Source organism: Coenobita brevimanus, chromosome 110, assembly GCF_032717465.1.
Source record: "Coenobita brevimanus isolate Jiangsu-jjx chromosome 110, ASM3271746v2, whole genome shotgun sequence".
Lineage (NCBI taxonomy): Eukaryota > Metazoa > Arthropoda > Malacostraca > Decapoda > Coenobitidae > Coenobita > Coenobita brevimanus.
Genome location: NC_137063.1, coordinates 817,501 through 830,864, shown reverse-complemented (window position 1 = coordinate 830,864; position 13,364 = coordinate 817,501). Strand labels below are relative to the sequence as shown.

General features: G+C 41.6%; 1 protein-coding gene across 1 annotated transcript in view; it reads right to left on the bottom strand.

The window, feature by feature from the left end:
• Positions 1-9,295: 9,295 nt before the first annotated feature.
• Positions 9,296-13,364, bottom strand: part of LOC145417340 (solute carrier organic anion transporter family member 74D-like) — a 23,776-nt gene continuing 19,707 nt past the window's right edge. The window contains exons 13-17 of the mRNA XM_080286019.1: positions 13,113-13,148; positions 11,524-11,708; positions 10,530-10,633; positions 10,226-10,327; positions 9,296-9,792 (exon numbers count right to left, since the gene is read on the bottom strand). Coding sequence (XP_080142145.1) covers positions 9,617-9,792; positions 10,226-10,327; positions 10,530-10,633; positions 11,524-11,708; positions 13,113-13,148 — 603 coding nt within the window. The 3' untranslated portion in view covers positions 9,296-9,616. The remainder of the gene's footprint in view (positions 9,793-10,225; positions 10,328-10,529; positions 10,634-11,523; positions 11,709-13,112; positions 13,149-13,364) is intronic.

Genomic DNA, 13,364 nt, shown 5'->3' with positions numbered 1-13,364 from the left:
ACACACACACCCACCCCAAACTCCACACACCCCACCCCAAACTCCACACACCCCACCCCAAACTCCACACACACACACCCCACCCCAAACTCCACACACACACACACCCCACCCCAAACTCCACACACACACACACCCCACCCCAAACTCCACACACACACACACCCCACCCCAAACTCCACACACACACACACCCCACCCCAAACTCCACACACACACACCCCACCCCAAACTCCACACACACACACACCCCACCCCAGACTCCACACACACACCCCACCCCAAACTCCACACACACACCTCACCCCTCCAAATTCCACACAAACCTCACCCCTTCGAAAATCCACACATACTCCATAGCAAACTCCACACACAGACCCCATCCCATCCAAATTCCATAGACCCTCCCCTCTCAAAATTCCACACATACTCCGCCCCAAACTCCACACAGCTGTTACCCTTCCTTTTCAACTTTTACTACTTGTCATATGAGTAATTAAAGAAATCTCAAGAATGTTTACAATACAAACTAAAATCATTAACAGCATCACGAAGGCAATTATAGGGGCAGGAAAAAAACTAACATCAGCTTACCAAGAGGGCAGGGCTCCTTCTCCGGCCACAGTTCAAGCCACACTGACCTAAACCGGCAAGTTCCCCCCTCCTCCAACTCCCCCTCCCCCCACTATTCTCCCCTCCCCTGTTAGTTCCTCCCTCAACTAATAAGCCTGGTCTCCACCACCTCCCTCCCTCCGCCCCCTCCTTCCCTCCACCTCCTCTCCCTCTCTCCTTTCTTCCTTTTGCTTCATTTTCTTTCCTTCTTTTACCCTCCTTGTTCTTTACCTGTTTTTCCCTCCCTCTACTTCTTCCTCCCTGAAGAGCAGGCTTCCTCCATCTCCCTCCCTTCCGCCTCCCTCATTTCCTCCACTCCCCCACCCTCCCTCTTCTCCCCCTTTTTCCTCCACTCCCCCTACCTCCTCTCTCCCCCCCCCCTCTCGGTCTTCCATTCTCTCAGTCTATTCTAGAACACTGGATATTTACGGTTATTATATATTTACATAAAATAGGATGATGATGATGATGATGATGATTACACCAATATCAACGGCTTTACGATCTCAGCCAGGATTACCACTACCACAGTTACCACCACCAACTAGCCTACCACCATTACCACCGCCATCTATTACCACCAAACCATCACCCCCTACTACCATCATACCACCACAAAATAACTGCCAGAAAGTAACCACCAACAACTACCACGATTACCACCATCACAAAGTACCACAATTATCACCATCACAAAGTACCACAATTATCACTACCACCAACTACCACCATTACCACCATCATCACCAACCACCACCACCACCACCACCACCACCATCTACCACCACAACCACCACCACCAACTACCACCATTACCACCACCACCACCTCCACCAACTACTACCACCATTACAACCACCACCATCTTCTCCCAGTACAACCATCAACCACCATTATTACCACCTACCACCATTATCAGTACCAGCTACCACCTTTATTAGTACCAGACACCACAGGATGGGGAGTGTCCTATTTAATTAAGAGTTGGTGAGGTTACTTTTCCTTCCAAACAGCTTAGCACATTTATTGCACTTAAATTCCTTCACTCCTGAATGGCTTAGTAAATGTGGGTAAGGTTGTCTTTTATACTAAATTCACACACACACACACACACACACACACACACACACACACACACACACACACACACACACACACACACACACACACGCACACTGAGGGTTAGTGCCTCTCCCCGTAAAACGACTAAAAGACAAACGGCCACCCCTAATGGAATTATGGCGGCTGGCTATCGATAAAGATATACAGATGTAGGTCCTGGATAAGTGCTCTCTCAGTCTACAATGCTGGATCAAAATTCTATACGCCTCCATTCCAGCATTCGCAAATTCCTTCAGCTCTTCCAATCAGCAAGGACGTTTTAGAGGAGTAACGCAAATCATCTTATTCTGAATATATTGCTAAATATTGTAACCCTCGACAGCTGACCAACTCTCTGATGCAGTGGCCTCGTCAGCAGGGACACTCAGGTTTTTAGACGACTGTACGTTCTGAGAAATTGTAAGGGGAAGAAGGTTGAAATATATCTGTCATCTCTAGTAATCTCAAGGCCCTGAAGTTTCGCTGATTGCTAGTATTGTTTGCATATATGAGCTAGTTTATTGTTTGTATGTAGACTGCAGTGCTGTGGCTGTCTCTTGTCTAACATCCACGCTCAAAGTTATTTTTGACATAGGCTGCTTTATTATGATTAAAACACAGCGTAAAAGTGCATGAAACCTCAGATTTCTTTGGGCCATTAATGTAACAGATGTGGCCCTTAGGTGTGGTTGGCCTGCACCCCAGATAAAAGAACACATGCAGCTGCGAGGTAGAAGAATAATAATGAGGAATCCTTTTTCTGTTTACGACGCCATTCACTCTTTCTAATTTTTTTAACATCACAGCATATCCAGTCTCTTCTGTACATCATCTATTTCTTATTCACATCACAACACATCCAGTCTTCTCTGTACATCATCTATTTATTTTTATCACATCATATCACATCCAGCCTTCTCTGTACATTTTCTTTTTTTTTTCTTTTTCACATCACAGCACATCCAGTCTTCTCTGTAAATCATATTCTATCCCCATCACGCACGGGTTGCGAAGTTCCTATTATGATTTTATTACTTTACAAGTGTTGTAATTTAACACACCACTACAGCTGTGTAATATGTACCTTACTGTTCTCCTCAAACCTAATGTTTTAGCTCTCGCTGATCTCCCAATCGGCTCCTTCATACACTGGCAGCTGAAACAATGACACTAAACTATCATGGCATCATTTATCAAGTCCTTTTACATAAATAACCCTTTAACACAATATTAATCTCTTCATTTGACATACCCATTAAAGCTAGCTCTCTGTTTCCATGGCAATTCTTCGTGTGACTGAGAGAGACCCCAAGGCCTCTTATCATAATTACTCCCTCACACGCTGACTAACGTACCCTACCATTACACACAGCACTCTAGCATTAACATGCATACTTTTTGATGGCCTCGGCCACTGATGCATGTGTAAGTATTTTCATGTTCGACAGAGTGGGCAATGCGCTGTTTTTCTCCACGATAGATGATGCAGAGGAGGAAGTGGTTCTAATAAAGCACATTTTCTGGCATCCGGAAGTGTTCGGGAGTGCACACACATCAGGTCTTAGGGAGGGTGGGACCCTGTAAGGGTGGTCTCCATGGCTCCCAAGGAACACCAGTATGGACGGCCATCGCTTTTTCTTTCTTTTATCCAGACCAGGTTTTAGGCAGAGGGTAAGACCACTAAGGGCCGCTCCCTGGTTCCTGGAATCTCCTGTTGTGGAGTATGGCTGCATAGTTTTGTTGTGTTTATTTCACCTGTTGATAGCTACTAACAGTGATAACTGGTGCCATGTACGGTAGCTTCAACACCACCGGTATGGCAGCAACAAGTTGGTGGGGCATTTATATTCGTATGTTTTTCCCCTGTCATCCCTTACCTAACCCCTCTGTCATAATTTTTTTGTTTTCCTTCTCTTTGGCCAACTGACACCCAAGGCTAACGAGTGCAGCCTACACTAAAGAACAGCTATTAAATGTGTGAAGGAGGTGCTTGTGTGCAGTAGACTCAGCATGTGAAATCGTCGTTGTCCCCTGCCTCAGAATGCTGCGAAAGTTAGCTACTTGGATGCTGGTCCCACAACACCCTCTCGTTAGCATCTCTCCCAAAGACGATGGTCACTATCTACCTGCCACTTCGATCTAAAGAATACATTACTGACACACACAATACTCCGTAACACCCTACAGAATCACATTTAATACCCTATTCTCACAGTCTACCATCACAGACAGTGCAGTCCTCTTCGTGCTTACAGTCATACAATACTTCGCCGTCACATGCCCTTCTCTCTCCTCACACATAGTACTCTATTCTCAGACACTGTTGCCTTAAACACTGTTCTACGCTCATCTACAAGAAACACTATTCGTTGTTGCAGACAGAAATGCCTGTAGATCCATTTGTCGCCGCCACCTCTCACAATATGCGGCGTCAGACAATATATAAATAGATAGCATCAAGTGATTTTGCCCCTCTGAGATGATCCAAACAGAGAGTGATTAAAACACTATAACAACCCACTGACCTTCACCTTTCATGCCACGTTATTTTATCCAGGTGAGGAATTCAAGCTGTAAAAGGATTAATGACGATATTACGACTCTATCATTAATACTACAAGATGGAAGACATTACAAACTAAGAAAACATACTATTTACACTTTCCATATTATAATAAAACTGGAAAAAAAATCCATGTACTTACATTCTCCATCGGCAGACACGTGCAGTTCTCATAAATCTGGAATGGAAGTTACTGTACATTAATTCCCACCCAAGAAGGTCTATTGTATATGGAAGTAAGTATAATGAAATGTTGTTTACTAGGAAGAAATGTTTAATGTTGTTTACTAAGAAGATCCAACTGTTACGGTGTCTTAGCAGCAGCGGCAATCCCAGGCTCTTCTTGGTGAAATGCGGACCAAAGCTGTCCTTATTTCCCAGTTCACCAGTTACAATGATGAAAAGTTTCAGTTACAATAAGTGTAAAGGGAGGAAAATGTAAAATAAGGGAGGACTAAAATGCAATGGGATTGAAGATATGGAATTATCATTATTTAATAAAAATGCTAAAATTATGAATCAATAAAATCAAGTAGGATAACACTATGATTAAAGGTCCGACAAGAACACACACACACAAACCCACCAGCATACACCACCCCAAATACACACCCACACCCCATACGGCTCAGTCTACCCCTACTTCCCTTACCCTGGTGCCGTTAATCCTGGTGACGAAGGAGCAGCCGGCGTGACACCCACTGTAGAAGTTGAAACTGCCTGCTACACACACGGGGGAGAGGCGACTCGAACACCTACACCCAGCGCTACACTCCGCACCCTCACCCGCCACACCACATAAAGGTATATTTAGAATCAGTTATATCACTATTATAAAATAAATGGAGGTGTTCTGTGACTACGAAACATTATTCTTGGAGTGTAATTACATACCCTTGGCGTCTATGCACCAGACACCAAAGTACATCGAAGTAGTTGCCAGATGTCCTCAGTTGGTAATCTTTAGTTTAGTGCTATTTTGTTTTCCCCATAGTAGAGAACGTCTTAGTTATTTATAAGTCATTGTTTCGTTATTTTAGCAGAATTCGGAAACCAGTAGTCTCCACACAGTAGCAAGCAGACATAAAAAACATGTGACTGGCACATCACTCTCTCCTAAAAGGTATCGCAAAAAGGTTTTTGCTCATAGCTAGTCATGGTTTTATCAAAGACTCTAAAGAATACCTGCCAAAGCACAATTAATTACATTTTTGTTTTCATTTATTGTCTTTAGGGGGGACTTGCTTTTGACGTTATCACTATTATGTTGCTTTTTATGAACGCCACATCCTCTATGCTATCTATTTGTATCTATCAGTCCAGTCCTCTTTTGCCCCATAAGGAGGGTTGGGGTCCGGGGCTAGTTACCGCTACCCAGTACTGAAGGCGAGAATGATCAGTCCCTCGTCCCTGGGTGGCGTTATGTGAGCAATTAACCCCGAGCGCCTTAACTCACTTAACCACGGGGCATCCATTTGGATATATGGTAGTAAATTTAGTTTGCCACTCAGCTTAGTCACTTGAAGGTAGCACTAAAAATGATGGATGGTGGGCGTCACTACCTTAGAACAGTCACCTTCTGAGAGTACTGTATTCTAGAGAGTATGTCAGCCTCTCTTGTTAACGTGATTGATAATGTTAGAAACTTAAATGAGATTTGATCTAAAGGGCGCTAATGTTGCATAAAAAATACATTTGTGCGTATTACCCATTATTATTTTAAAAAACAAGCTTTAACTTGAGTACCATGCAGCCCCCAAGAGAACTGACAGCATGATACTTAGATTGAATGATCACTGTCTGATGCCGAGTCGAGTGATTTTTTTTTTTCGAAGTTGCTGATACGGTGACCAAATCTCGAGAAAATCCACGAGATATAATAAATGTAATCATGAGCAGCAGACTGCGATTGGCCCAATGATGTAAGGTACGGAATACTTCTATTGTCTATTTTCTAACTCAAGACAAGTGATGTTCTTAGGAGAAACTCATGTCAGACTGAGAGGAGCAACATGCGATCATGCTGATGTAATGTGGAAAGCTCATAATTAATACCCTTTTTCAGTATTTCCTAGAGATACTGATAAGATATACCTACCAGAAAATTGTCTACTGTATTTGCTTAACTGAATAAGAATACACACTTTCAAAAGACTGTGACGTTACATAGCACGTTAACATTAGCGTTTTGTAGTCTCACGCTTGTAGAACTAATCACTGTGAAAAAAGGAATGTGCCGTTATTGTTTTGAATTCCTACGAACTCATAACACTGCATATACATCCCCAAGAGAGAGAGAGAGAGAGAGAAAATGGAGAAATGAATTCCCCGAGCTAGGCAACTAAGGCCATATAGCCCCGCTGGGGTTACAGGAGGGAGCTACCCCTCCCGACACGGTAACCCGGGCGAGGCTCGAACTTGCGACCTCCCGGTCACAAGCTCAGCGCGCTACCACTGTGCTACCGCGCCCCTGAAAAGAGAGAGATAGAGAGGGAGGGAGGGAGGGGGGCTGCTCAACATTTCTTCAGTACACTACTTGTTCGCCGAGGTAAACATATCCGAAGTTGCTGTGTACAACCTTCACTCCCGCATATACAGACACGCTTATAGTTATTACAGCATCTTTAAATCCACATATCTGCTCAGCGTTATATACTGACTCTTACAAAAAACTCATCCAGTCGAATGTACACAGACGCAGCACTAACATATTGCCTGTAGCTTGAGGAAAGTTTGTATGCACGAATTTGGGGAAGGAGTGGGAGAGGGAGGGGTATAAATGTCACTCAGTATACTTGTGCGATTGCTTTGTCCACGGGCTCTGTTCTTGTCTTCATTTGTTGAAAATTGTCTGAAGGTACTATAGTTTCCCAAATAATGCTCCGTTTTCTCTCAATAGTTATTCACAGAAAATGAAGGTACCAATAACGTAGCACAGTTTGTATCATTCTATCTATCTGTCAACATACCTATCTATCTAGCTACATGTCTATCAGTCTGTTTATCTGTCTATTTACCTATATGTCTAGAGAGAGAGCAGCGAAAACTAGCACACGGATTTCAGTAGTTTGTTGTCCTCTGAACCACCCCCATTTATATCTGACATTAACCTTCTTATGAATGGAACAACATTAGTATTTTGTTCCAAGTATTGCCAATGATTTTATTCAACGAAGAGAGACTTATAGGAGCATGGGAGAGTAATTTGTTCCTTAATAACAGTTCCAACCTCTAATCGCGTGACTCTCAGCGGGCCATTACAAAAAAGATAATAAATAAATAAAAAATAACGAAAATCAGGTGCTACGGAAACACCTATACCTTCACAACACCTGTTCATAAGAGCATCATGTGAATCATACCTGTGAAAATATTTATGGCTTTTTAATTCCTGCCCACTTTTCGCGTGATTCACTCAGCGTCTCATATAAACAGCGTGCAAACCGTATTCGTGGAAACACCTGTGACCTACTTCAATACCTGGAGTGCAGTAGTACACCTTAACAAGCTCCTGTGACGCAAAAATAATAATATAATGTGAACGGGAATCTATATTTATAACTGAGCCGCGTTGTTTGTCCTTCAATCACGCCCAAACCAAGGGCCTGAGACCCCCAGACCTATACATATTCTGAATCAGGCTGATCCAAGGATGTTTTTTGGAGGGTCAAAATTCAGATCTGGGTCATCTGAGGTCACCTGTAGTGTTTGCCAATTTAGCCCGAGCAATGCCGGGTACCCCTGCAGCCAAGTTTTTGGCATGGGCACTCACATGACCTCCAGTTTTTACATAGGCTGTGTAAGGTTGACCTCCAAGGTCATTTGAGATTGCTCGTCGGAGGTCAGTTGAGGCCACAGGTAATAGCAAACAAGCGTGCACAAACACTGTGCGTTAGTCTGTGAATACTGAAATGAAAAGTTCCTGGATCTCTTATAATCCCTCTTCAAAAGCATAAGAGGCACATGGTCTTTCTGGAGCAGAAAGATTGAACTAGGGTAGGAAATTACTGTCTGACGTCATCTATTCGATTTTTAGAAAGCATTCCTCACGTATGATTGACAGGTAACTTTGGACTGACACAGTTCACAAATAGCTGTTGTCATAGCGGAGTAGTCCATGTACTTTTTTCTGGGCCAATAGTTTTTACATTTTATATCAGTTATTTGGACAACGAGGTTTTTCTTAGGTGGCAAAATTTTCAGTCAACAAGAAAATGGAGGCAGAACAATTGTCATCTAAAACTACTTTCTGTAAGGTTTTAAACTGTGGTGACATATGGCAGATGAAATTTACTAAGCACTGCATTGCATTTTGGTCACGATAAAATTAAGTAGACGTATTGAAAGTCTGATACACCACTGACAGAAGCAGAGGATAAAAGAGATCTACAGTCAGTGTCAGTAATCAATTTTAAAAAATGGAAACAAGTCATAACAGCAGATAATGCCAAGAAGATACTATGCTTCATCGCAAAATATCACGATCACCAAATTCCCAGTGCATTCTCCAGATTTTATATGTCAACTAATTAGACCACATGAAATATACTGCATACACCACTATCTCATGCATATTAAAGACAAATATTATCCAACGAGGGTGTGGTAAACAGCTGCTAAAATAGTGTCATCGCTGTGAAAGTTTACACGCAAAGAATTAGATAATGCGCAAATTTACCTATGAAGAACGACTAGATGAATAGAGCTTCACACAGGAGGTAAAAGGAGGGATCACGGATGTATATAGTAATACATTAACGTGAAATTAACTCATCAACCACATTTTACTCTTTTCTAAACATATTTCAAACGACGATACGAGTACTCACTGACAAAACTCTTAACTAGACGGCAAAGATCCTTGTTAATGTAACCCAGCATCACAAGACTGTATGTTGATGATGTTAATGCAAATGCAGTTCTTAAACAACGTATGAAAATCAATTATTACGTCACATATACATAAATTTACCTTAGAATGAAAGTAAACAGGATAGTGAATAATCGTTGTTTTCTGTATTTATTAAACAATGTCATCTATAAAAAACACTTCAACAAGCAGCAATATTACTCTGCTACGCTGACATAAAGAATAGTCCGGTAAACATTGCGCTATGATTTATATACAACAATACAAGTGTATGAAAATATATCAATACGTAAGGAGTCAGCATAAAATGAGTTACATCATATGGCAAGGAAAGTGCAGCAAAATTATAATCCTTAATGTTCTTCCTACCCAACAAATGAACAAAAGAACAACCTTATATTCATAACACAGCTCAGGACATAACATATGATACAAAAAACAACAACTGAACCTCAGACAGTTAAGTGACCTTATCTTTTGTCCTCCTTGGTCACTAAGCTGCTCTTGGTGGAGGACTGTGGAAAGGTTTTGAGCGTGGGTGAAGTGGAGCAAGACACAGTGTTTTCGCCAGCTTCTCCATACAAGTGGATGGCCTTGTGCATAGTCAGCAAGATTATTTCCGTGATCAGGCAACACAGCATCAGACCTATTAAAAAAAAAATGATAAAAAAGTAGAAATTTAGAGGTCGAGCAGCACTTCAGTCATGCAATTTCATGGTAAAGTTTTAACATTAAAAATACCGACAAACACGAACAAGTTTGCCAGCAATGATCAAAGTGATGTTCTCAGAGTCAATGGCACCACTGACTGGCAGGAACACGTAGCCAGGGGGTCACATCTAACCAGGTCATAGCCTGAAAGTTTATTAGGGTACCCGAGGAAAGGTTCACAATAACTCTGTTTTCATTCAGTCTAAAAAAGCTCTGAACTGCCAACAATAGGCCTTTGTTCAGAGTGAAACCTGAGCTGCGACTTGTCTTTAACCATGGACGAAGGTAGGGGAGCAGACACTATGGCTAATAACTACGATATATCAGTAAAACCCCTGAAGATGCTCGTAACCTGCTGCTGTGTTTACCTGCAGGAAGACCGTGAAGGATGCGCCTGAAGGAGTCGACGTCATAGAGCCAGCAGAACCCCTGCTCCCCACACCTCTCCTCCCACAGCCGGCACGAGTGGTCTGAGATGCCAAGTCAAGGAATTTGGGTCAAGATAGCTACTCAGGAAGGTGAAAATATAGTCTAGATATTAACACATCCGATAACACTTTCTTTCCCTTTAACACCTCTTTATGATTATATTCAACTTCAAGGCTACCGATCTAACACGAGGATTTGATATGGTTTTTCACTAACTTCTCGTATTCGCAGTAGCATACAAACCTATAGCCCAACCGAAAATTATGGGTGCTGGGATGGAGGCGGCCAGGGCGAGAACAGCGTTGAATACCCCTAAGCCCAAGTCCTTGTCTCGCTCCTCCACACACCTGCAGGAAGAGGTCGATAATTATTCATGAGAAAAGAAATACTGAAGTTACTCTTATATCCTGATTTTCTACTCATGTCCCGTTGTGGTTAATAGTTTTCTTCTTCTTCTTCTCTCTCTCTCTCTCTCTCTCTCTCTCTCTCTCTCTCTCTCTCTCTCTCTCCCTCTCTCTCTCTCTCTCTCTCTCTCTCTCTCTCCTCCATGCTCCTGCACCAAGAAGACAATGATGAGAAAAAACGTTTGCAGTAACCTTAACTCCATGTAACTACTGATTTATCTTACTTGCCATACTAATGAACAGCTGCAGGTAACAGGTCTCAAAATCTGACGAAATATTGCTAATCTAACCAACAATAATTTGAGTAGGATGGAAGGGTTGTAATCGCAGTTCATCAGCACGACATTGCAACTGCATACTTCAAATCACACCGGGAACAGGCCTCGTGATGGAAAGAAAATCACCCTCGTCCCAACACATCTGAGAGTCAATGGTGAACTTTGAATAGCCCATCAAGCAACTAGAAGCAGGACTAACGCGTTTTAGCTCATCTCTGGGCCACACATAGGGCTGCAAGGGAAAAAAAAAAACATCTGTTCCTGGCATATCACAGTCAACCCTCATCCTGTACTTTGATAGATGTCGCATCTCATCCCGATTCCCCAGTTCCTGAAGTCTGTCATGGGCGTCAGATCAAGATGCATACTACTAAAGTGGAACCTGTAGCCTGACAAGACACCAAGAGCACTTCTGTCACCAAAGCAGAGGCACCCCAGTGAATACTACACCTTTTGACACATTTTCACCTATATCCACACGCCCACACAGCATCCTACACTGAACACTGGTGATACCCCTGCTGACAACCCCTTAGTCAACCTTTCTCTATATACCGGAAGAGTATGATGTTGAGAGGAACCCTGCTGGCTGCGTGTGTCATCTTGGTGAGGACAGTGAGGGTGAGGTACATGTAGAAGGTGGGGCAGTCGTGGCTACAGTAACCCTCCACTGCTGACCATCTCCCTTCTGAGCTATCCACGTCAGCAAAGGATTCCACGCTGCTGGACCACTGGGTGCTCTGAGAAGTTGCAAGAGAATGAGGATTGTTGAGCTCTTTTTATCAATCGGTCCATCATCAGAAAAAGTAACCAAAATATAAAACAATTATGAAAATGATGGGTGAAGTTCTAAAAATATTGCTGACTAGTTTTCACAAATCTAGAATAATTTTTACCACTGTAAGTTCTAGATTTCGTCTGCTTTTGATTCTAATAAATAAAATTAGTTTGTAAGGCAAGGAAATATAGCTGGTAAGACCAAAGATGCTGCGAAGGTCATAATGGAACTAAATGGAGCTAAACTGTCTCCATGAACCTGACATACTATACATTCCAGTCGTATGAATCTGTCTTGAGAGTATGCTGATAATATTACAAAAATTCTTCCTTTTTTAATGTGTTTTGGATCTTTACCTGATCAAAGGACATCATCAATAATTTCAAACGTCATTAAGTAGTTACTAAGCAACACAGTTCAATATATAATTTTTGAAAGATCGATAAGTGAGTAAGGCAGTGTGGGGTTTTATCTCTTTTATACCGTTTACTGTTTATACTGATAACTGAGATTAACGTGAATAATGGAACAGTATGTTACTAATAAATTACATCACGCTGCTTGACTGCTTCTCCTGAAGTTATGGTAATGACAGTACTTTCAGTGAGTTTACTTCAGTTATTAGTAGATATCTGAATGATGAGGATTGCTGCGTACCTAATGTTCGTAAAAAAAAAAAAAAAATCAATATTTTTCAAACAATATTATACGAGTTTTGATCCAAGAAAAATTCCAGATGGAAAGCTAATAAATAATGACAATAACTCATTTATTTCTTCATTAAAATGAGGCTTTAAGGCGAATAAAAAGAAGACAGCAAGATATTTGAAAGCCGACACCTGACAGGACCTAATACAATAACTAGCTACAGTGGCTGACGCTCGGAAGTCTTGCTCTTTCTAACGCCTTGACGAATGTAATTATTTTCTGCAGCTTTCACTTTAGTATTTGCGTAACTGAAGTGACAGCTGTGTAGGATATGAGGTAATATTTTAAAGCTGGAATGCATCTGACATGAGTGACTTCATGAACCTTATATTCCACGTAATTTCCTCCTCCAAATTACTTGACGACATGCAGTTACTGCTTAATTACTTCAGTAGTAATGTGGAGTTCATATGGCTTATTTGGGTAAGAGTGTTAAACATCATAATACAATGTATAATAAACTATATTCTCGAAAAATATGGGCATGCTTCATTTCTCTCAAACAAAACTAAAAACAACGTCATATTTGGCAATTTTTACTTTTTGAATGAAACTACTGAAGCTGAGAGAAAAGAATAATAGTGGGTTTATAATGCACTACCATCTGAACTAATGGTCTACGCTTCTACTTTTCAAATATGTATAATTATGTACTTACGTTGCCCAGTGGCGTGCAAGTGCAGTTCTCATATATCTGGAAGGGAAGTTAACTCTGCATTAATATTTATCATGAAGACTATATATGTCTGACATACAAACAACCCCTTCAATACTTCAGAACTGTTTCTTATTTTCTGGCTACTGGGAGACGAGTTCATTGGCTTCAGTCTGAGAGTTTACCTGAGTTATCTCCAAACGATTTTATTCTGTAAAGTCGTGTGGTGACAGCAAGACTCTCCTCTCCTGTGAA